Here is a 25,000-nt window from a genome sequence, read left to right as displayed (position 1 = left end):
TTCAAAGAATTTGCTGCGTGTGATAGTGCTACCGCAATAATGTTCAACTTCGAACTGTACACTGGCCAAGAAGACACTGCAGGAGGGTTAGCCCATGATGTCGTAGTGCACCTGATTGCGGGTTTGGAGGGCCAGCATCACATTCTCTACACTGACAACTTCTACACGTCGGCCAAGCTGGCAGATTCACTACGGCAAAGAAACATTCATCTTGTCGGGACAATCCGGCTCAACAGGCGTGGATTCCCAGCGCAGATGAAGGCACACGTGAAGGCATTCGAACGCCGAGCCGAACGAGGTGCATGCCGCTATGTACGAAGCGACGGAAATCTATACCAGCAGTGGAAGGATAAGAGGGTGGTATCAACACTTTCAACCGCCCACCGCGGTAATGCTCACGTCATGGTGAATCGGAAAGGACGGAATGCAGCAGGGCAATACACAAACATCGAGAATCAGCAGCCGCAGACCGTTGCCGATTACAATGCGTCAACGGGCGGTGTTGACACATTCGACCAGTTGGTCGAAACTTACCGGCGCCTTCGACGGACAAGGAAATCCTGGAAGTCAATGGTCTTCGACATGATTGATGTTGCTGCTGTGAATTCCTATAGGATGTTCCTTGCATTCACCGCAGGTACAGATGATCCTACCAGCCGCCATCGAAACCCTCATAATATATTCCAGTGCAATCTCATCCGCCAGCTAGCAGCAATTGCAGAGAACGAGCCAATTCCGAAGGGTGCTTACCGGCCGGCCATACGGGAACCGCCAGCAGAACTTGATGGTATGCACCTCGTCCGTCGCTCGAACGAAAAGCGCAACTGCATTTTATGCTATAGAGAACGAGACAAAGAGCTGAAGGTGGTGACCTACTGCAATGAATGCCAGGCTTACCTCCATGTTACGAACCGCGATTGCTTCTACCGTTACCATGCGATCGCCTATGCTCCGCATGATTCCAGCGATGATTCTGCCGGCTCAAGCGATTGATTTATGGAGGGAAGCTATAAAGGGGTGTCACGTGTTCTCCAGGTGATGACACAGTGTACAAATCTTACATAACAATAATATTGTTCTGTGTATACTGAAACGTTTCTTGAAAATGTACGCATTTTCACCAATTTTCTTCTTTCGAGCGTGCATTTCAACAATTTTGATTCACCCGGCGTATTTTTACTTGTGTCTATTGAATTGATACGAGCAAGACCATTCAGAAAATATATAGTTTTGCATCTGACATAATGAACTGTTCACGAGATATTGCTGGTTTAATGCAAAGAAGTAAAAATGGCCCAAAAACCGGATTTCAGTGGAGCTCTAAAGGGTTAAATTTGATTCCCAGTGGGTCCATTGTTATTGGGCGTATACCTCTTTTAATTCCCACTATAAATAAAGTACCGTAAAGTATTGTATAAAAGCCGCACTTGAATAGAAGCCGCCCTCGAATAGAGGCCGCAATTTTGGGCCTATCAAATGATAAGCCTGGTTTTAGTGTTGACATACATAGAAATACCTCTCTTGTATAGAAGCCTGTCTCATATAGAAGCCTGCAAAATTTCATCAAGAAAGTCATAGAAGCCGCTGCTTTTATACAAGACTTTACAGTATACAACAACAACCAAACTGACCTGCGTGCTTCATCTTCCTCTTGTTCTTGCCTGCGCCGCTCGGCTGCCTCTTGTCGTCGGCGGTCAGCAGCCTCTGCCTCTGCGTCCTGCATGGCAGCCTGCTCTGCTTCTTCAGCCGCTCTCTGCACAACACAACCATGTGAGTGGTGGAGTAGAGAACCATGCGAGTGGTTGGGCAGGACACATGCACGCACACACAAACTCATCTACGGATGATGAAAATCATCAAATACAGTAAAACCTGTCAAGGAGACCACTCGGATAAGGCGGCCACCTGTCCTAGACCACTGCGACACGATCAAGCAATGCTATTTCAAGTCAGATGACCCTGGATAAGGAGACCACCTGGTAGTGGAGACCACGTTTTGACGGTGCCTTGAGCGGCGTCGTAGACAGGTTTCACTGCATAAGTAAAGTTCAAACATTCTCGCTATCACCTGCTATACAGCCGTCTATACGTGATAACCTTTGCACAAATACTGTAGTGGACATTGGAATCTGATGAAAAGTCAAGCGGCCACGGGGCGATGGCCTTGCAGCCGTGAGCACTGCTGCTACATATTTACAGTGTAGACAGGAACTACAGTGAGTGTACTGCACGCGCTAAAACTTAAAAGCAGCAAGGGCACCGACCCTGGCCATCCCATCGGACTTCAATGCCCACGACAGTACTTATGCTCACATGCATGTGTGCACATACCTACGCGCACCTACAAGCGCGCACAGACACCCATTTAAACACACTCTCTCCCACTCACACCCACAGAGAAACGGACTAACATGAACAGACCCACATGCAGACCTACATACAGGAACACATGCGCACCCCCCCCCCCCCCCCCCCCCCCCTGGTCCGGTCAATACCGTAGTGACCGTAGAGTGTACGGCACCCCTCATACAATGCTACACCCGATGCTACCCACCCACATGCTCACCCTGTTGTCCCTGCCCTTTTGGAGGGTATGTGCCCCTTTTGGCACGTGTGTGCTGGGTACGCGTGGTCGGTGTGCGGACTGCGCATGCCTGCATATTATTGTACGCATTCTTGTTTTTTGTGGCCTTCTTCTTGAGACTCTCTTTGGAGCAACAACAATAATCTGTTCTCTGAGTGTGGCGTACGTGTGATATAAGAGATATCGAGAGTAATCGGAAGGGCTATCGTCGAGGCATAAAACCCCCCGACGACAACCCCATCAGCATCACACTGTCCCTCCTCAGTTGTAGAGCGTCAGTACCGTCGGTCAGTGGCGTGCAATGTTATCGCATGAGCTGATTGTTTAGTACCTGGTCGTGTTAGTGGACATTAAAAAGCGTAACTTGTAGTTCCTTGGTCCTTTTTTTCTTCTTATAAATACACACAGTCGTGCTCACCTCTTCAGCCTCACGCTGTGCCTCCTCAGCACGCTGCGCCTCCGCGCGTGCCCTCTGCTCTGCAATTTCACGCTGACGCTGGTCTTGCTGCTCGCGCCGCCGTTTCTCCGCGTCCTCCTCGTCCTTAGCCATGTTCTCAAACTTCCTACGAATGCTGGAAGCACCTCCGGCCGTTGCCTTGCTTCTCTGATAGTTTGTACCCTTCGTGTCTTCCATGTCCTGAGAACACAACACACACACACACACACACACACACACACACACACCGGAGCAGAGAATGCAATGAAAGCATTGATACACGTTTGCAACGGAACAAGGCTATATATAAATATATAGGTTGCCTTGACTGCCCATGACTCGCAGCCATAAAGTAACGTTGAGAGGACGACTGCAGAGTAAACATGAGTCTTGGTGCGCACACAGATGTGGCGGTTTCCGAAGACAGCAGAAAGCAAGGCACCAAAAGACCGGGAGGCCTTGGCAAGACGGGAAGAAACCTCAACCGACAACTGGTCATCGATAGTAATACAGGTACCGAGGTATGTAAACTCGTTCACGATTTCGATGTCGCCATCTGCCAACGTCAAACATCCAGTCGGAGGGGATCAGCATTTATGACCATGCACCTCGTTTTACCAAAACTGAGAGCGAGACTGAACTTGGTAGCGACGGTCACGAACAAAGCGGCAGCAGCATCCATGTTCGTTACTGCATAGGTGTACAACGCGGCGTCATCCGCAAACTAAGACTCGGTTAGTGCAGCGAGACAAACGACTCTTGGCAGTCTGGTCGCCAACAAGCTTACGGCCAATTTTACGAGATTGGGACACCGGCACATTTGCAAGTAGAATGCCATGCATCCATTACCACGGCAAAATACTGACACACACACACACACACACACACACACACACGAGAGAGAGAGAGAGAGAGAGAGAGAGAGAGAGAGAGAGAGAGAGAGAGAGAGAGATAGAGAGAGATAGAGATAGAGAGAGAGAGAGAGAGAGAGAGAGAGAGAGAGAGAGAGAGAGAGAGAGAGAGAGAGAGAGAGAGAGAGAGAGAGAGAGAGAGAGAGAGAGAGAGAGAGAGAGAGAGGGAGAGAGAGGGAGAGAGAGACAGAGAGAGAGACAGAGAGAGAGAGAGAGACAGAGAGAGAGAGAGAGAGAGAGAGAGAGAGAGAGAGAGAGAGAGAGAGAGAGAGAGAGAGAGAGAGAGAGAGAGAGAGAGAGAGAGAGAGAGAGAGAGAGAGAGACAGACAGACAGGAGAGAGAGAGAGACACACACACACACACAGAGGGAGAAAGGGAGAGAAGAGGAGAGAATGTCCATCTTTTCTTGTGCAACAATGTTTAATACCGTATACACCTGGTTTGAGATATGCTACTCACCTCGAATTTCCCTGCGGTTTTATCCATGCGGTCCTCCACGCCAAACTGGCCTCCAAACCCTAGATGTAACGCAACACCAGCATACACAGAAGCTATTTTGTTTGCGGGAAACAAGAAGAGGTCCAAAGGAAGGTGAGATGCAAATCGCATGTAAAGTTAAATCAAGATCGACCTCCTACAATAACCAGCTCATACCACAACTTCAATAACCGACGACGAGACAGTAGTCATAAAATAGCAATTAATAAACTAATTGTGCACTCATAACCTCATAATGCACATACAAACATAACGCTTGCGAAGCACTGTATTCAGACATTCCGTCTGATCGCGAGTGTATCTCCGTTTAAAGCGTTATGTCCGTATGTGCATTATAAGGTTACGAGTGCACAATTAGTTTTATTCATTGGTAATACCAGAACTTCTATGTATTTTACGAAATACAATACACAGAATAACAAGGGCAAGCAAGGCTTGTTTGTCGCTACTCTGAGTTTCAATAACTGGTGGATGGTACCAAGAGTACATGAAAACCAGAGTGTGCAGCTTGGGCCTTCTCTGCTATGGGTGTCTGTCACGGCGGAATTCCGTGATTACATCATATTTGGCGCAGATCTGAGGCGGGAAATGGCATAGTGCGTACAACTGAGCTGCAGTTGTGCAGAAAGAGACCTGCTTGAATCCTGCTTGTACGCACTACATCACTACAATGATGTAATCACGGAATTCCGCCGTGACAGCCACCCATCCGAGCTGCACACTCTGGTTTTCATGTACTCTTGATGGTACTGGCCATGCCGGTGTCTATGCCAGGAGAGATATTAGTGGATTTTGTGGTGTCATACATGGGTGTTGATTTGGTAGTGGTGGGGGGGGGGGGGGGGGGGAGAGCACCACAGGGCAGGGGTGAGTGATAAAACCGGGGGGTTGCAGGGGTCTCCTCCCCCCTCCCCCGGGAAACAAATTCGCATCTTTCCACCAACAGGGCACATTTTAAAAGCGCTCTACAGACACTCTGGGTGGACCATCCCGGACGAAAAGCAGTACGACCATGGTCGTACGGTGTGTGACGCCCCTGCCCGCTACAATACAATATACCGTATGTTGCAAGCTGGTGAGCAGGCTGATTGTGAGCAGCATCTGTCCATTACTGGCATTGTGAATGCAGTGAGTAGCGACGTGATAACAACTGATACATAACATGTACAGTCGGGGCTGAACTGAGAAATCCGACGCTGAAGTCAAAAGAAGCGCTGCGTTTCCTTTTTGTATATTCGGTGTGTGTGGGCCGCCATTTGATAGCTCAAATTCTAGTATAAAGAAGAGGTTGTAGGGACTGGGAACAACACACACTTCCCCAAATTCCAGTACCCAATAAGACACTGACCTTTCTTTGCATCTGTGACACTGCTATGCGTTTCCGTCTTGCCGATGAAGTCGTGACCGACGGCCGACTTGTCCATGCGGTCCTTCTGCACACCATATCTACCACCGAAACCTACAGACGGGCATAGCAGGTTCAAGAACACAATCGCATTAATAATAATAATATGAACAGGTCGCATATTGCCCGCATAAAACAAATCATACGGGGGTCATGCATCTGTCCATGATGGTTAACCAGAGTTGCTTGTTGGTGGCGAGGTTGAGGCATTCCTGAATCGGCACATTCAGAGGATTGAGGTCTTCTTTGATGTTGTCGACTCATCTCTTGTGGGGTCGTCCACGGGGGCGCTTGCTATCGCATTGCAGGAGAATATCTGGTTAAAAAAATTTAAGGATCGCGTGAGACTCGGTTTCTCTAGATAGAGGCCGAGTTTTCCGCATCCGTAGGAACGCCACCACCCTTCAAGGATCAAGGCGCAGATGCAGCTCCTAAAGCGGTGGGAGGTAAGTAGATCAGCTCACCAGCATGTGGTCAAAGACCGAAAATCCCTTTCACTGCATCCATGTTTTCCTCGTGCCAGGCCACGAGTTCCCAATTAACTGTGGGTCGCAGTACGGCTGGAAAAAATCCTTCCGCTTCCAAGCAGGACTTGAACCTGGTTAAACATTGTGTAAAATAGTCCCGGGAAAAGCGAACAGCTGCTGTATGAAGCAGCTACCGCAAAATTAATATCGTAGAACGTACAGGGCATTAGTGATGCATTACGCAACATAGGAAGGTGAGCAAGTTCATACCAGACCTTATAGGCGATTCAGACTACGGCCAAAATCACGCGTGGACTTGAACTTCCATGGTGATGCAGTCGTGTTTCAAAATTTTACGCACAATCCCTGGTCAAATACGTCTGAGACGTAGAAACGTGGTCACAGTTGGCCGTAGTCTAAATCGCCTATAAGTGGTCTAGAGAGTCAATGCCTGGCGATTTGTCGGACCATTTCCTGACCGTCCGTTCAACAAAATAAGACAGGAATGGTGAATGAAGGGCTTGCTAGCCAGCACAGAATCCCAGGCCATGTGTCGCGAGACGTGCAACAAGCACCTCAAACACAGGTCCAAAGAGTGTTGCATTTCAATTTCTAGTATATGCTTTGTTTGCCAGATGATGATGAGCGTTCAGGTTGTAAGCAGCAGGAACGATTTTGAACCAGCCAGAAAGCACCACTCACTACTCAACACACAGTGCTTCGGGGAGCAAACACCTTCCCTATGAAACCATCGCCGAAGTCGCTACTACTATTTCTGCATTGCTTTAAAAAATTCACGGTTCGCGTCAGACTCGGCTAGTGGCCAAGTTTTCCGCATCCGTAGGAACGCCACCACCCTTCAAGGATCAAGGCGCAGATGCAGCTCCTAAAGCGGTGAGAGGTGAGTAGATCAGCTCACCAGCAAGTGGTCAAAGATCGAGAGAGTGCTTACCCTGGGAATAATCCTTCTGACTGCTATGGGCTTCCGTCTTGCCGACATAGTCGTGTCCCACGGCGGCCTTGTCCATACGATCCTTCTGCACCCCGTAACGGCCGCCAAAACCTGTGCATGAAGCATATACAGCAATAATACGTCGAAGTAAAAAATAAAATAAAATTCGCATGTAGCTCATGAGTGAGATCACCAATGAGGTTAACGGTGTGGGGTGGGGGAGACACAAAGAGATCACCAATGAGGTTAACGGGGGGGGGGAGGGGGGGAGACACAAACGCAGCAGCATGTACGACAAAGAGCTACACGCGCAGCCTCATGTACAACGAAGAGCTACAAGCGCAATCACATGTACAACACATCAGCACATCAAACAAGAAGTACGTGTACCCATTCTCTCCATTCTGCTTTTGTCTACCATAGGGAATGGCACATCAGACACTACTCTCCATGGTGTGTGCAGAACGATAGCACCGGGATTTCAGATGGTCAGGCCGGCTTGGATATTGGACCGTTAATATCATTTCAACCAGGGTCTGCCTGTTTTCAACCCTAGATCTGCATGTACCACTGTGCACTAATTGGTTGGGGTAATTTTGTGTACAGTCAACTTCGCTTATAACGACACTCGGCGGGGCAACAGAAAAGTGTCCTTATTCGCGAAGTGTCCTTATACCCGAAGTCTCATTGTATGTATTACAGTGGGATGGGACTTTGCTCTGGGCATGGAAATTCTGTCGTTATTCGCGAATTGTCGTTATATCCGCAGTCGTTATTAGCGAAGTTGACTGTATAAGAAAAAAAGGACCAAGAGCTACAAGTTACGCTATACTATCTACTAATACCACCAGTTACTTTACAATCAGCTCATGCGATAACATTGCACGACACTAACCAACGGTACTGACGTTCTACAACTAACTGGCAATCAGCTCTAGCACATCTTGGGTGCGCACACCAACAGCCTCCCAACTTGGAAGGTTCTAAGCCATAGAAATAACATAAGGACGGTAACTTGTAGCTCTTTGGTCCTTTTCTTCTTATAAATTAATCCTTGGCTCTCTACCAGAGTGTTATTTTGTGTGTTTGTAATAATGATCTGATCATGATCACACCATCCAGACCAGGTGTTATGACACCAGTGTACAAGCCCATTGCGCAATGACGTCATTTGTACTGCGAACACCACACACAGCCACCTGAGTAGGCCTTTCCCGATCATGCGACCACATCTTTTTTTTGCATTTTGGTGGTAAAAATGAATTTTTGGCATTTTTGGATTTTATTTTGCATTCAGGTGACCTGAGCAGCGTCGTCTGGGGTGTTGAACAGTGCATCCCTGATCCCAGCGTACTCATATGCATTGCTCATATCGGGCAATGCGCAATGGGCTTATTAGACCGGCATCCTCGTTCATGAAGGTGAACAAGCAGCTCCAAAGTCGCTGTTCGACCAGCCCTTGGAAGACTGTTAGCAGTGAGGAGCCTGTCTGGGTAGTACGTACACAACCTGCAGAAGTACATGTACTGTAGAACGAGTAATTTTAGCCACGTAAAAACCCTAGCGAATTTAGCGATCTACACATTTTCGCTAAAGGTTCAAGTCGCTAATCCGTTGAGACATCAGTAGTGCACTGGTGATCCGTGAGTAAAATCGCTGCAAATCGCCAAAATAAAGCGTCGCTAACCGGTTGACAATGGGAAAACGCTAAAATTTATAGTCGCTAAAATTACCCCTTCTACAGTATGCTGGGCCGCTCCATTGTTCTCTCAAACTTGTTCTCTTCAGGTCCGCAGTACTACTTGTCTGCTTGAAAAAAAAATGGATCAACGTGGGGTGATTCGGCCGGCAAAGTCGTGGCACTTGCAGTAGGGATATCAGCGAACGCACTGCGCAGCCCATCTGCGCAGGTCAGCCTGGCCCATCTACGCGCGGCCGACAAAAAAACTCATGAACCCTTTCATTTTTTTGCAAAATAAATCGTGCGAAGAAGATGCACGGAATGGCTGAAAACTAGGCTGAGGAAAAGTAGCATCCAGAGACTCTCAAACAAATTCAGGGCCCATCGCTTCTGACAATGGCAGCGAAGACATCAGGGAGCTGATTGCAGCAACTCTCTACCAAGCGCGACGCTGGTTACTCACCAGGGCAGGGCGCTTCCATCGCGCAAGAAATGGCCGCGAGCGAGAAATGCAAGTCCGATTTTGGAACGATCCAACCAGGGTAATCCCTTGAAAATTGGCCTGAACACCTCTCATACTGGTGTTTCACGATGTGCAAACTTTCAGAGAAATCGACCGGGGAGAACGTGGTGAGCTCGTGGGTCCTCCTGTGTCGCGTATGATTTGAATGGTCGCGGGGACAGAAGAACAGTAATTTTACGACTCCCAGCGGTGCAAACAGACCGCGGCCATGTTTTCTCTGTCGGCCGCGATCACGTTCAAAAAATCGATGACACAATGCATGCGCAGAGGCCTGCGCAGTGCGTTCGCTGACATCCCTACTTGCAGGCCCGGAGATTTCCAAGTGGGAAGCTCCGCAAATCGACAATTTTGTTGGCAATTTAAAAAGTCCCACCGAAATCCACACACGGATTCAGATTTCGGAATCAACCAGTGGCCGTCACACTGGTTTTCATCTCATATTTGTGCTTATTCAACTTTTCCAGGCTCGTCAAACGACTGCCAATGACAAATGAATGTGAAATTAAGCGTAATAGCCAACCAGACGAGACCACACGACGCTTGCAGACACCAGCGCGAACATTTCACCAGGCACACTCATGGAACGAAAGTTCTAGTGGTCAAACGAATGCTGAGAAGCTTCGAACGTTCGTTCTCGAGTCGACATTCGAATGTCAAGTTGACTGCCCAAACGAATATCGTAACTCACAAAACTGTGAACTCTGCACTCGTAGCAGCGATGTTCATGCATGCTAGCACGTACACACGTCTACTTTTGAAGCCGTGCCGCGCTGTCTTCAAGAGATGACTGTGTCATGTACATTACGTATGCATGCCATGTCATGTAACTAGTACCAGTAGCTGGCGCGAGGTGTGAAAGTAAGTAACGATAGTTGTACAATCATGTAGATCTACAAGGCCGGATGTTTGTGGTCCGATCACGAACTGGCCCAGACTCGAGTCGGTGCGCGCGTGAACCATGTGAACTGTGTTGTGGACTGGATGGACTGCGTGCACTGCACTGGTGCTCAACTGATTACTTCCTCAAGATCGTACAGTAGGTCTAGTCTGAGGGGTGAAGTCTAGTCTGGGTTGGACGTTGCATGCGCATGCAGTGCATCGCGCCCGGCTGTGAAACTGGAAATGCAGTGCCACAGGCGATTTTTGTCGTGACAACACTCGACGGTCTGTCTGAAATAATTATTATTGCTGAGAGCCGTCGTCGAGTCTTTCTTCATCAAATCCACCCAACGTTCGTCATGGCCGAGAAGAGTAGGCGCTCTGCGTATGGGATTTCGGAATAGAGAAAACGGCTGACAATATTATCTTTATTCTCAGGACAATATTGCTACGTGTACTCGGTGCAAGCCGCCGAAAGACTTGGCATACCATGGCGGAACAACGAATTTACGTAACCATCTGAAGGACGTTCACCATGTCGACTTGGATGGCGCAGGGGCGAAACCGAAAAAAGGACGGAGGAATAACTGCCTTCTTCAAGGCAAAGAAAGTGCCAGCGGCTAGATCCTCTGGATGCCACTACCGATTGGTGGAATTTGTGTGCAGAGATTTTTGACCTGTGAGTGTAGTCATTGGTGCGGGGTTCCTGTTGCTCATGAACTATCTCGAGCCTGGCTACACGGTCCCGTCTGCGAAGCAAGTGACAAAGCTAATTCAGCGGAAGCACGTCGCGGGCCTGAAGTTGCTGGTGCAGTGGTGGAGAACCTTGAAAAGGCCAGCTCCATGGCGCTGACTACAGACCTGTGGACAAGCAGACGAATGGAGGTGTACATCACCATCACTGTCCACTTCATAAATGAGTCATGGCATATACACTCTACAGTCTCTGTTGCAGACTTGCAGTGTGCAATTTCGCTTATGATTTGGGCGTTACATACTGGTCGGTAGCTATAATTTCTTACTGATTTCTTAATCATGAAACGGGCGACATTCGTTCGGTATTCGTTAGGAACATCCAGAGAAGGTTCGATTCGTTGTTAAGCACATTCGTTTGACCACTAAACGAAACAAGACTTGTCAGGAGCAACTTCTAGCTGTCGCGGAGTGTGGCCGGTGAAATGTTCATGCTGGTGTCCACAAGCGTCGTGTGGTCTCGTCTGGTCACAAGCAAAATCTACCACGACCCACCCCTCTTCTTTAACTCCATTCTCACATTCGCTTCCATGTAATTGGGCGTGTAGTCCGTGGGTACATGTACTTGCGAATTCAAATAAAATCTACCACCATCACCCCACTATGTCTGACTAGGGTGTCATCAAATAATCAACGAGGGGACAATAGTCATAAAAAGGCAATACATAAGATCAATTGTGCACTGATGAGTCATAACAACAAAAAACCGTCTACAACTTAACTTTCTTCATTTTCTGCTGTTGTTATGAGTACACAATTGATCTTATTTATTGCCATTTTATGGTGTAATCATACTCGATTATATAAATACCCCACCTGTGGAGTAGTCTTTCTGACTGCTGTGGGCGTCCGTCTTGCCTACGTAATCGTGTCCCTCGGCCATCTTGTCCATACGGTCACGCTGTACACCAAACTTGCCACCAAAGCCCTTCGATGCGTCCTTCACGCTGGAGTGTTTCTCAGTCTCTCCCTGGAAGATAACAACAGGTGTGCACGCATACAACGGTTACAGAAAGCCAGTCTCTCCCTTGATGATAACATGTGCAGTCATACGGTTCATCACGACTCGTACCACCGTTATAGTAAGTCAGTCTTTCCCCGGGTAATAACATTTGCAGTCATTCCACGGCTACGAAAAACAGTCGCTCCCTGGCTGATAACAAGTGCAGTCATACCACAGTTATAGAAAGTCAGCTTCTCCCCGGGTAATAACATTTGCAGGCAGAAACTAGTCGGAGGGCCGCTGGCAGGTTACACAATGAAAGTGCAGCGCCGTGCACACTGACACACCAGCACAGTTACCAGAGGTGTAGCTGGTTCCCCATTCATGGGGGTACACGGCATCAAAGTAATAACTACAGTCAACTTCGCTTATAACGACACTCAGCGGGGCATCAGAAAAGTGTCCTTATTAGCGAAGTGTCCTTATATCCCAAGTCTCATTATACGTATTACAGTTAGATGGGACTTTGCTCTGGGCATGGAAATTCTGTCGTTATTCGCGAATTGTCGTTATATCCGCAGTCGTTATTAGCCAAGTTGACTGTATTATGTGTAGGATGGCTGGTGCATGTCATTCATGATCATTGGGTGCATGCTGAACCTAGGTCAACAATTTGGGGGGGGGGCAGTGTGCACGTGACCCCCCCCCCCCCCCGTGCCCTATGCGGGCTTACGCACCTGCAGTTACCTACTCTTGATTATCATGCGCAGGGTGCTGATTGTGTGTGTGTGTGTGTGTGTGTGTGCGGGGTTTCGTCACGTGATGGGAAGTTCTGCCGTTGCAAATCCAGACACTACCCCAGACTGGAATTGCACACTCCTGGGGGTATGTACTCTTGCCAGCGAGCTTGCCACCCAAACGTGCCGAAAACCGGTTCAGGCAAATATAGATCCAACTGGATGGAAACGTCTACACCAGATTGCCCGCGGCCAGGCTGATGTGTACCACTTTCCAAAACAGCTTTTGCAGCTGTACACCGATCTCGGGACTAGGCTGTGATGTATCACCTTCCAGCCCAATAGCATTACAGCAGCTGTATACCAATAGCTACTGTACAGGCAGAACATTTCGTCGGTCAATGATCTCGTCCAACTCCAAAGAAAGGGAGTTCGTCCGGTTGTAAATTTCGTCCATGGATCATAGGAGTTTAAAGAAAATCTGGACAAATCGACATTAGTCCGGCATCTAAATTTGTCCAAAAGCTCCTTGGACGAAAAAGACGAAATTAAACTCCAGCAGTGACGAATATTTCTGCTTGTACAGTACTCAAGAACCCAGCATTTCAATTAGTCGTGTCCAGCAGTTACCTTGTAATCATGACCGACGGCGGTCTTGTCCATACGATCAGTTTGAACACCGTACTTGCCACCGAATCCCTTCTTGATGTCACGCACACTGTCATGGCTCTCCTGCACACAACAAACATACATCGACAAAAACATATTACATATACACATGCACAACCGTGCACCAACACACACATTATATACGCACAAATACAAACATATGCAAAGTATAACACAGACACACATACGCATATGTACGCACGAGTGTGTGTACGCATATGTACGCACGCAAGCACACATATACACAAACACAGACAGACACAGACAGACACACACACAAACACAAACACACACACACAAAATTGCAAGTACACATGCAACCATGCACGCCTACGCATGCGCATGCATACATTCACATGCAAGATTATTCATACACTGAGATTGCCCAATCTGCGGACAGAACTGTTTCGTCCTTTGTGGACTTCGACAAATTTTCGGCCCATTCAAATTTCGGACTCCCAGCGCTAAAACCCATTTCGGCCGCATCAAAATTTCAGCCTGTACTGCTGCCGCCTGTATACACTGTCATACTGAACCTTGCGAAACAACATTTCGGCCGCAACAAATTTTCGGCCAAACATGACCAGACCGAAATAGCCGAAAATAAATATGCGCCGAATATTTGTTGACTTTACAGTACACTGTGATTACTATTATTATACGTACACTGGGATTACTAATTACAAGAGTACATAACCCCCCAGAGTGTGCAACGCCGATCCAGCTCTGCATAGGGTCTTGGTCGAGCGGAATCGGATCTTCTGATGTCATGCGTACACTTCATACCAGCGCAAGGCCGGTCTCGAGGCAGGGTACCATTGTTTTTGATCCAAGAGCACCCGCGACTCCCCGGGTTCCCCTCAGATGTGTACGGTATTATGACGCAAAGATCCGATTCCGCTCGACCAAGACCCTATGCAGAGCTGTATCAGGTGTTGCACACTCTGGGGGGGTTATGTACTCTTGCTAATTATAACACTGTGATTACTAATTATAGGCACACTGGGATTACTAATTATACGCACACTGTGATTACTAATTATACGCACACTGGGATTACTAATTATACGCACACTGGGATTACTAATTATACGCACACTGGGATTACTAATTATACGCACACTGGGATTACTAATTATACGTACACTGGGATTACTAATTATACGCACACTGGGATTACTAATTATACGCACACTGGGATTACTAATTATACGCACACTGGGATTACTAATTATACGCACACTGGGATTACTACAATTGATACGTACATTGTGAGTATACGTAGTACACTGCCCTCATACGCACTGCAGTCAAGTGTAATACTCCTTATCGCCTTCTTAGTATTTGACCCCACTAATTTCCCTGATACCTAAGCGGTCAAATATATCGCGTGTTTGACTGCTTAGTCAAATACACGATATATTTGACTACTTATATTTGACTCCTTAGAACTTCTTGGACTTAGAAATTTTCTCTCCAACTTAGAAAAAGAAATTTTTGAAGAAAGCAGAAATACACAAGATGGGATTTGAACCCACAACCTTGTGAATCTCAGTCACTCTTCCTTACCACCCAGCCACTGTGCTACCGATGCTGAACCTTGTTTAAACAATGATCTTGACTTTCAATGCAGTACAATGCGGTATAGGCTATAGTATAATACTAGAATTACAAGGATATGTCGTATATGAAGAGAAACTATTGCGTGGAGAACACGATAAATAGATTATAGACCTCATAGTTGGTCTATACAGGATATATAGACCTCGTAAAAGACCTCGGGGGACCTCGGTCTTTTACTCGGTCTATATATCCTGTATAGACCTCCTAACCGGTCTATAATCTATACATATCGGCAACCGTGACAGACATTTCCTCTACAGAGTACAGGAGGAGATTTTCGCACACTGGGCAAACGCATATTTTCGATTTTCCTCAACCTGTCACATTCCCAGGGCTATCAGGTTTTTGATTTTTGTTTGTTTGTTTGAAATCTTCAATTTGAAACAGCTACGAGTAAGGATAAATTCTGGTGGGTAACTCCGCTACCTATCACTAGTATCAGCATCCAGCATCGGGTTTCAAACCAGGAAAATGCGACTACATTTTGTAAGCATTTTATTGAGCTCAAAATGGGACACAAAGATGTCGCTTCGAGTGCAGCCAGAACAGGGCAATTTGGCGACAAAATAATTATTGCAGTGGCATGACATTTACAGGCAATAAACTTGTTCAGACATCATCACGGTGCATCAGCTTGGCTGGAGCACACCGAAGTCAGCGACCAGACGCGAAGAAGCCATGCAACACTCCTGTTCACGCACTCATTTCGAGATTATTATTTTCGCACACAGCTCTTCGTGTTGACTACGCTGCACACAGCGGAAGCATTTTGACTACGATCACACCCTAGCGGAGATCTACGTGCCGCAAATCTTAGCAAGGCGCTACTGTTCTAGTCGAGGACTGACCTTTTCCGACTTGACGGCATGGTCTTCCACTACATTGCCTCGCAGCTGTCCCATGGAGAACGTGTCCTGGCGACCTGAACCTTCTACTGTTTTACTGCCCCATCGCTGCTCCTCTTCAGTCTGTTCATTGACAAAGTCTGGATCAGTTTCCCAGTCATCGTCTCCATCGTCCACCTGCAGCTTGGCACCGCTCGCGGCCGATGCCTTCCACATTTTCGCTGAACAAGTATTAGTTATCTAACAGCAAGTCAACGCTACAAGCGATGATGGAGGAACGGATTTCTGGATGAAACGCTAGCTAGCCTCCAGAGGTAGCGCTACTGCCACGGCGCTGGACTATCTGGAGTGCGTGTAGATCTACTGACTAAGTTTGGAAGCGAACGTGAGTGCAGCTATAAAGCGTCGATCAGTCAAAAAACAAACCTCTCCACCTGTTTTTTCCTGACTGTCTGTGCATGCATGCACGCGTGTCGTGTCACATGCCTCGATTTCCATTCGAAACGATTTTTAGCACAAACCGTAATAAACCTTGCAATGTCTGTGCGTATTACTGTGAATACCACTCCATTTTTTCATATCACATAATACATTGTAGTATTATGATTGTAGAAAGATTAGTGTTGCACCCTCAAGTCGAAGTCAAACCTATCTAAATCCTGCCTGTATCATGTCAGTGTACATGGTGGTGTATGGTCGCAGCAGCAGAGGTTCACGCCAGCTCGCCAGCAAAGGCAGCATGCAGCCATGGCATGATGACTACTGACCTGTACTGTACAATCATCAGCGATCATGTATGTAGACTTTAGTCCTGGTACAGTGTACAGTGTTGCCACTTGTCAGTGTTGACTGTTGGTATCCTGGTATCCAACCAAGGCCAACACTACACTCTACAGGCTCAGTACACATGGTACAGGTCTGATTTGCTGTACACACTGTCATGTATTCAGCTGGGTATGCTGAGAAGTTGACGATGCATAATGATGGCTTGATGGGCTTCCATAACAACATGGGTAAGTGTTTATCCAATAGAGAATGGCTGAACCCTGTGAACTGGATCGAGTGAACCAGGGTGGACAGTGTGCATGGAGAGCTGCGCTGTTATGTATTACAGAGCAGCTCTCCACAGACAGTACACTCCAGCCATTGCCCCCACCCCCTTCCTTCCTCATACTAGGCATTGGCGGAAAATGCTCGAAAAGATGGCAGAGTCTGCTCGAAAAGCAGTGAAATTGGCAGAACCATACAAACCTTATGGCGGGCAATTCCTCAAATTCTGCTCCATTTCTTTATCCACAAACATGTACTGAACGTGCATGAAACTTACCAGAAAAAGTACCGAATTCTGCCAATTTTTCTGCCGGCATTATCCGCCAAGGCCTGCCTCATACTACTAGTAGTCACATTGTACATGTGCAATGTACAGTGAAACCTGTCTAAGACGACCGCTCAAAGGGACCTTCAAAACGTGGTCTCCGTTACCGGGTGGTCTCCGCATGCAGGGCCGTTTGACCGGAAATAACATCCCTTGGTCCTGGTTTCAGTGGTCTTCTAGGACAGGTGGTCTTCTAGGACAGGTGGTCGTCTTATCCGAGCGGTCGCCTTGACAGGTTTTACTGTATACACGTATGCAGGGGTATAGCAGCCGGTCCGGCCGGACCACGTTTCACCCAGAAGTACCCAGAATGAAGGATTTTGCACCCTAATTTCAAAATTTTCCGGCGGGAAACCCCCTCCTCCCCCCCCCCCCCCCCCCCGCGGCCGGACCACCTCCAACGGCGGTGCCACGCGCCTGGCATGTGCATCACAGACTGCATGCACTCATCCAAATGTACGATGTACATGACTGTATAAGCATCCAGTCACTGTAACGTCTTGTTCTTGTCTTGGCACCATAAGGCTCGGTGTACCGTCGTCCTCTGGAAACAAAATTGCCAAGACACCCTTATAAGTAAACAGTTTCCTCTGAGACAAAAATGCGATAATACTCATAAAAAGGACACACACACTCTTATAGTTGCGATTTACAATCATGATTTCCCATCATGATTTCCCATCCAATAGTAATGCATGTACGTGAAAATATGATACCTTGAATTGGAACAAAGATACTAGTAATGGATCTGTGATAGCGCCTAAAATATTCGATCTTCGCCCTTTCTATCTCTCTCATCAAAACTTTCACTGTGCAGAAATACTTCAGTAGAAAAACTGAAATGCGACAAGAAATGTCTGAAAGAAGGTCCTTCACTCATCGTAGAAACATAGTAGTGAGTAAGATATACCACTGCAACATGTTCTAGGCTAAGAGTACAGTGTGTTTTTGTGAGGCACCTATGTGACAGACAGAGCAGGGATCATGCACCTATGTGACAGACAGAGCAGGGATCATGCACCTATGTGACAGACAGAGCAGGGATCATGCAGCAGGAACGCCGAGGATTAACACTTGGATATCACGTAGAACTTAGCCGAATGCTTGGCGAGAGGACCACTGCAGAGAGTCACACATACACAGCAGAACATTTCTTCATCTTTGATTGACAATGACAATTCACTACAAGTACAGCCTTCCGTTCTCCTCGCATTCGTATGACGGTAACTTTCAAAGACCTCGTGCACCCCTATGATTGCCTTTGCATGCCGCACTCAACGTAATCCACCACAGCCATACCTGTTCAATATGCCATCAGGCACAGGGCCGCTTGCCTGCGTCCAGATGTCGTACTGCTGGCAGGTGGTGCGCGATGCTATGCCCAGCTTGGATAGTGGGAACGTAATCGACTCTGTTTCGTCTCCAGCATTCAGCAGCACCACGCCGTACTCATTATCCGGCAATGGTTTGGCCCATACCTGGATGGAGAAGAGAAGAAAGGGGTGCGTTCATTCATATGAGTGAAACAGTTGAAACGAGAAAGGTCTGAAGGAAAATGTACACTAGGACTCGAACCAGGGACCCTCACAAACGGCCAAAGATGGGGTTCGACTAAGCCACTTAGTGGAAGGTCTTCCACTATACATAGCAGTATGCCGTGATCTACTGTTGTGACAGTGCATATTGAAATACAGTGGAATGATCGGGACAGGCGCCCTTACTGTCCCACACACAATGCAGTTCATTCACCGTATTTCCCCGATTCTAAGTTGCACCCCCCTTTTCAGGTTTGAGAAATATTGAACTTAGAATTCTTGCAGGTTGGCCGAGTGGAAGGTGCGACGTTCTCCTCGTGTGCTCCAGATGGCAGTCATGAGTCAGTCAAGTGTCAAGTTCGGCAAGAAGCGTGTGTTCCTAGTTGGAACAACCAACTTCTTGAGAAATATTGATTTGACATATTGACTTAAGTAGTATGTCACACTCGATCGTGAGTCACACCCCCATTTTTACCCTTGAATTTTAGTGTAAAAAGGACTTATATTCTGGGAAGTACGGTACAAACTACATGTAGTGGACCAGCAGGGCTCACGGCTGCAAGGCCAGCACCCCGTAGTTGCTCGACTTCTCAACGGATTTCAATGTCCACAACAGAACGAGTCTTCCTGAATATGTTGGTGGATAAATCAGCGCATTTTGGAATCTTTCAAAAGTTTCCAGCCCTCATGACACCTGATCATGTTCCTTATCAGGATTATCCACGAGGATGGGATCCAGCAAGCATTTCATACGGTATCCTCCGTGGGCACAAGTCACACAGCACCATGCATCATCATTGTAACCAATACGGTGACTTGTGTACGATAGCTCTGTTCGAATGAACATTGAGCATTCTACCGCCGAGCCGGAGGACTCTCATTTGTGTCTCCCATGGAAGTAGTATGGCTGGGAGGAAGGGGAGGGGGGGGGGGGGGTTCTAGACCAAAGTTGAACCCGGAGGTCAACTACTCATGTACAACATAATCAGGACTGCCGCAAGCTGTTTTCAATTGGTCTGGTCCTACCATAGTCTTTCATACAGTTTGTGTATAATATGGCGGGGACGTATGCCATCCTCAGCATTGCGGCGGGGACGTATGCCATCCTCAGCATTGCGGCGGGGACGTATGCCATCCTCAGCACTGCCAGTAGCTACAAAGTTGGTGCGGTGTTAACCTGACCAGTCGCACCGGTTACGCCGGGCCTGACGATGGTTGTGTTTGCTCTGCATCTCACCTCCAGTGTGCCGTTGACCATGACCCGATCACCAGATGAGTTCAGATACCGCTGGTTGACGGAGATAGCCACCTTGTTCGTGTATATAGCCAGTGTTGCCTGAGTGCAAAAAAATGAAAGAAACCCAAATAATAGAGCAGTGTCATGCTACAAAATCTTGACGTATAGTCAACCTCGTGAACAACGACCTCGGATATAACACAACAAGTCACGAAACATGAAGGGTCCTCACACACACCATCCTCAGGTTTTTCATGTAATGAAGTGGCTGCATTAGAGCTCGCGCACATTAAGAAACTCGTGAAAAACGAGACCTCTCTCATACCCGATCAAGGGTTGTTATCCTCAAGGTTGACTCTATGTGAGTAACTCCGGCAGTAGGAACACATCCTCCGAAGCACACATAACTCTTGCAATATAGTACATACAGTCTTGCTCAATGAAATCCAGTCGTGTCACTCCAGTTTGCGCCTGGCACAGCTTCGTAGCCCAGTGTTGCCAGGTCTAGGGCTGCGCAACGCCCGGCGTGTACTTGAGTGCATCGACTGGATTTCATTCAGCAGTGCTGTACAATCGGTTTCATAGATAACAACCAGGTTGATAGACACTAAAAGCATGAGTACATAACCCCCCAGAGGGTGCAACGCCGGATCCAGCTCTGCATAGGGTCTTGGTCGAGTGTAATCGGATCTTTGCGTCATAATACCGTACACATCTGAGGAGAGCCCGGGGAGCCGCGGGGACTCTCGGATAAAAAATAACGGTGCCTTGCCTCGAGACCGGCCTTGCGCTGGTGTGGAGTGCACGCATGACATCAGAAGATCCAATTACGCTCGACCAAGACCCTATGCAGAGCTGGATCAGGCGTTGCACCCTCTGGGGGGTTATCTACTCTTGCTACCGTGCGTATAACATCCTCAGGTACGTGTATAGCAACAGTTAGCGAAGAGCGTCACAATCTTCAGATCTAGCATACATTCTACTGCATACAGTAAAACCTGTGAATAGCGACCACCCCTTGGGGACAGAGAAAGCGGTCTTTAGTGGCAGGTGGTCCTTAGTTAGAGTTTGCATCGCATAACCATGAATGTGAGACTGTCCGTGCCTGGCAAAGTGGTCTGTAGTACTAGTCTGGTGGCTTGTCATGGTGGTCTTTAGTTACATGTTTTACTGCATACATTCAAACTCCCGAATAACAACATTTCCCTCAAACCCGGCAAATGGTTATTATTGGCCAGGTTAACTTTGCCCGCACTGAAGTACATCTTGTTATTTCACAGCTCACATGGTCACAAGTCAGACGTACTGTTTCTCATCCTCAGTCAAGGTACATCCTCTTCTCCTTCATACAGCCCTACACATGTTATTTCCAAATTTCTTTTAATCATGACCGCTGCTACACAAGAGAGAGAGAGAGAGAGAGAGAGAGAGAGAGAGAGATTGGAATCTGTGTCCAAACTCTGAGTCTCACGTGTTACTACGGTCATCAGGCAACGAGAGAAAAGAGCAGTACGAGGCATGTGGCCTCTAATTTACATCAGGCAACCCGACAGCTGAGATAGACTCTTACGGCATCCATGCTGGTTAGGTCGTTTCCAGCGATTAGCGGGGAAGACGTGACACACCACAGACTGAAATGTGCCACCGCCTCATCGTGACTCAAGCCGGAGTTGCCAACTTCCAAGAAATCTACAAACAGAAACAGAGTTGGAAGGCTGGTGGTTAGCGGTTTGGAGATGAGTTTGAGCTCGGTGTCAGGTTGTCAAATGTCTGAGTACTCTGTCAGTTTTGTGCCTGGTTGTTGCACTTTCTGACTGCATATACTGCCGTGGACATGGACATCCAGTCGATTGACCTGGTCCGGCGTCCTCAGCGCGTACAGAACAGTGCACAATCAGGATCCGAAGCAACCAGCACGCTGCAGTGCATACTTTCCATGATGTCGTACACGTGTGTACAGTAGTCAGGTACTGTTTACCCAGGGCTGCATGGCCAGCTCCCTGGGGCCGCTAGACGTGCGACCGGACTTCCATGTCCAACAGAGTAGTATCTAGTTGCAATCTCCGTGTCCTGTCTACACTTATCATCGGCTCAACATCCGAGTTTCACAAACAGAGCTATGCACGTATGCTTCAGAACATTACATACAGAATACAAAGAACACGAATCCACTGTCTTTGAGTTTGAAATCTTAGAGCAGATACTGTTTTTGCTGTAATCGTTTAGTTTTTTGGAGCGCTTGGGTCGCAGTAAAGCCGAGACCCTATGGTCGGTCAAGCTGCTCCTGCCTCTCTCCCCACTCCCGCCACTCCATATTATGTCTCCCTTGCTGCTTTGTGCCGTCAAACGGTGCATGTTTTTGTATTTTTAAAAAACTGTCTATGTGTAACCTCTCCACGACTTACCGGGATCGTTCCATCTCCCTGGCCCACCGTACGCACCACGCTCCACCAGCGTATGCAGGTTGCTCATAATACTCTTCCAGCTGTCGTTGATGTCACTACTCGACCTCCACATGTTAGCACTCTCTAGCATGGGACAAAGGAGGCCATCGGGTAAGAAACTCGGAATTGTAAAAAAAACTCTGCAAACCTCGCGTGTGCCTTGTGTGTACCGTGAAGTACTGTTGATCTCCCCCCCCCCCCCCGTGGCGCTTCCCAGCTCGTTCTTTGGCAGGGTACGGGAATAAGACCAAGTCGTTCAAGTGCAGTACGATGTACAACACAGCAGTATCCTAGTCGGAGACAAGATAGCAGTTATTGATAGAAACACAACCAGGCGACAATCCACAGACACCGATTCGCGTTGGCAGAAACGTTTTTCTCCTGAATTCATCAGTGACTACTTCTAGTAGATGCTAGAGAATACAAGAAGTAGCTCACACGGTAGCAGAAAATAGAGCCCACCTTGCTACTGCTGTTCTCACACCTATAGTAGCTGTAGAGCCCACCTTGCTACTGCTGTTCTCACACCTATAGTAGCTGTATTTTCTGCTACTACGAGCTACTTCATTCATTCTCTTCCATGCAGCTACCAGAAGCAGTCACTGATGAAGTCTGGAAAAAAAGTTTCTGTCAAAACGAATCGGTGACTGTTGGTTGTTGATTGGTTGTGTACTTTATGTGTGTGATGAAAATAAACATACTCAGGGCCAATACAGGGCACATTCATTGGCCACACGATTATTAGATTGCGCATTGGAAAAAAGGTGTTGAAGCCACATGTAGGTGTCAGGTCGTTGAATGTCTCAGTATTCTGTCTTTTTGTACCCAGTTTTAAATGCACTTTCTGACTTGCAAATTGTCTAGCCACAGTAGTGGACAGTTGCTCTTAGCCTGTATCCACCAGGGGCGTCGGAAGGAGTTTAACATTGGTGCGGCCAAAGTGTGAGAGGGGGTCCTCCACGGTAATGTTTTTTGAAAATTGGGCCTCAAAAGCCATATTTTAATGCTACAGAATAATATGAGAAATAAGAATATGCATGCTGATGACACACCGCATTGTCGATGTAAAACATGGTACCTGTACAAGAGTCGACAAGCCACCAACAAGGTTGAAATGTAAAAAAATGAAAAAGAAAAAATCCAAAATTATTGGTGCGGCTTTGGCCGCACCTGCCGCACCAGTTCCGACGCCCCAGTCTACATGTGCACTTATGACTGTGTCCTTTCACCTTCGGCAATGATCGATGAGATTGAAATTTACAGCACAACTCACGTGGACACCAGTCAAACCACGCGTTGGTTTGGCATCCGTTATGGCAGTTGGAAACGAGTACGGGACGACCGCTCTCGTTGAAAAGACGCGCCCACTTGGCCATTGTGGGTTCATGTTGCTCCTGCACCAGCACAGACACATGCCCAGACACATGCACAGACACATGCCCAGACACATGCACAGACAGCGTGATATATGCATACATGCACAGACACATGCACAGACAGTGTGATATATGCATACATGCACACTGGTGATGTGATTGAGGCATACTAGTAATATAACATACAAGTACACGGATTCAGCAAGAGGAACCTCGTTAGGCGCATCCATGTAACCATCGCACTGAAAGTATAACTTGCACACTCAGCACAGCAACATCTGTTAGGGATCCGGCTTAGGATAGGTTTGTCTAGTAGTGAACACCACTTTCTCTAATAAAAACTTGGATGTTGAGGCAATAGTAATAATTATGTAAATAGAAAAAGACCTATAAGATACTAGTTATAACTCACAGGGTCTCAATGTCTCAGCATCCTTTTCAGTTTTGTGCCTTGTTGTCACAGTGTTTGTCTGTATATTATCTCGTTACGTCGAATACCTTGGTGGGCTGTTAGTCATACCTAGTAACTTATAGGTGCTGTTCTCTTTACATATTACCATTCTCTCTCGTTTGGATTGCCAAAAATAAGGTATGGGATCTCACCGTAGTAGAGCCGCAAGCATCGATCTTCACCATGTCAGCTCCAAATGACACGAATAGTTTGGCGTCTTGCTCTTCATATCCCTGCAGACAGCAACAGCAAATTCAAGATCTTCACATGCTAGAGTGGGTACGTGCAAGTTCGATCCACGGAACCTTGGTTCATGACAATTTGTTCGGCCAAATACAGAAGTCGCTGGGTCCATGATCCGGACAGTACAGGTTTTAATCTACCTAGAGCGTTATATCAAGGTACCGGTGGAGCCGTGTGACAGGCTAAGTCCGAACTCTAAGTTTCACAAGAGTTCGGCCTTAACCTTATGTTCTTTTTTTACAATGATCACAGCTCACAGGCAAAGACAAAAAATTGCATAGTGGGAGCATAGTGATGGTGAGGCTTTTTGCCCTCAGCCGACCTGAGGTCTCGACGTCATGGGGACATAAAACGCACCAAAAAAAGAAGAAAAATGAAAAGAGTAACACTGAGGTACATGATCCGAAATGTTAGGAGGAGAGACAGTACATTA

The 25,000-nt window shown here is 47.4% G+C and overlaps 2 protein-coding genes across 3 annotated transcripts in view; both read right to left on the bottom strand.

Moving 5' to 3' along the window:
• Positions 1–16,292, bottom strand: part of LOC135824948 (src substrate cortactin-like) — a 23,777-nt gene extending 7,485 nt beyond the window's left edge. Inside the window, exons 1-8 of the mRNA XM_065337684.1 lie at positions 15,910–16,292; positions 13,400–13,501; positions 11,906–12,059; positions 7,254–7,364; positions 5,778–5,888; positions 4,391–4,449; positions 3,003–3,221; positions 1,632–1,753 (exon numbers count right to left, since the gene is read on the bottom strand). Coding sequence (XP_065193756.1) covers positions 1,632–1,753; positions 3,003–3,221; positions 4,391–4,449; positions 5,778–5,888; positions 7,254–7,364; positions 11,906–12,059; positions 13,400–13,501; positions 15,910–16,122 — 1,091 coding nt within the window. The 5' untranslated portion in view covers positions 16,123–16,292. The remainder of the gene's footprint in view (positions 1–1,631; positions 1,754–3,002; positions 3,222–4,390; positions 4,450–5,777; positions 5,889–7,253; positions 7,365–11,905; positions 12,060–13,399; positions 13,502–15,909) is intronic.
• Positions 16,293–17,768: 1,476 nt separating this feature from the next.
• Positions 17,769–24,557, bottom strand: LOC135824744 (uncharacterized; the record flags this gene model as incomplete). Of its 2 annotated transcripts, XM_065337452.1 has the most annotated exon segments (8): positions 17,769–18,240; positions 18,303–18,400; positions 18,581–18,759; positions 20,054–20,152; positions 21,624–21,742; positions 22,459–22,581; positions 23,771–23,891; positions 24,477–24,557. In XM_065337452.1, coding segments are annotated over 7 exon segments (774 nt in total), but the record flags the coding sequence as incomplete, so codon positions are not given.
• Between the last annotated feature and the right edge of the window lie 443 nt (positions 24,558–25,000).

Source organism: Sycon ciliatum, chromosome 9 (genome assembly GCF_964019385.1).
Source record: "Sycon ciliatum chromosome 9, ocSycCili1.1, whole genome shotgun sequence".
NCBI classification, from domain to species: Eukaryota; Metazoa; Porifera; class Calcarea; order Leucosolenida; family Sycettidae; genus Sycon; species Sycon ciliatum.
The sequence above is the reverse complement of the archived record's forward strand: the minus strand, read 5'-3'. Positions and strand labels throughout refer to the sequence as shown.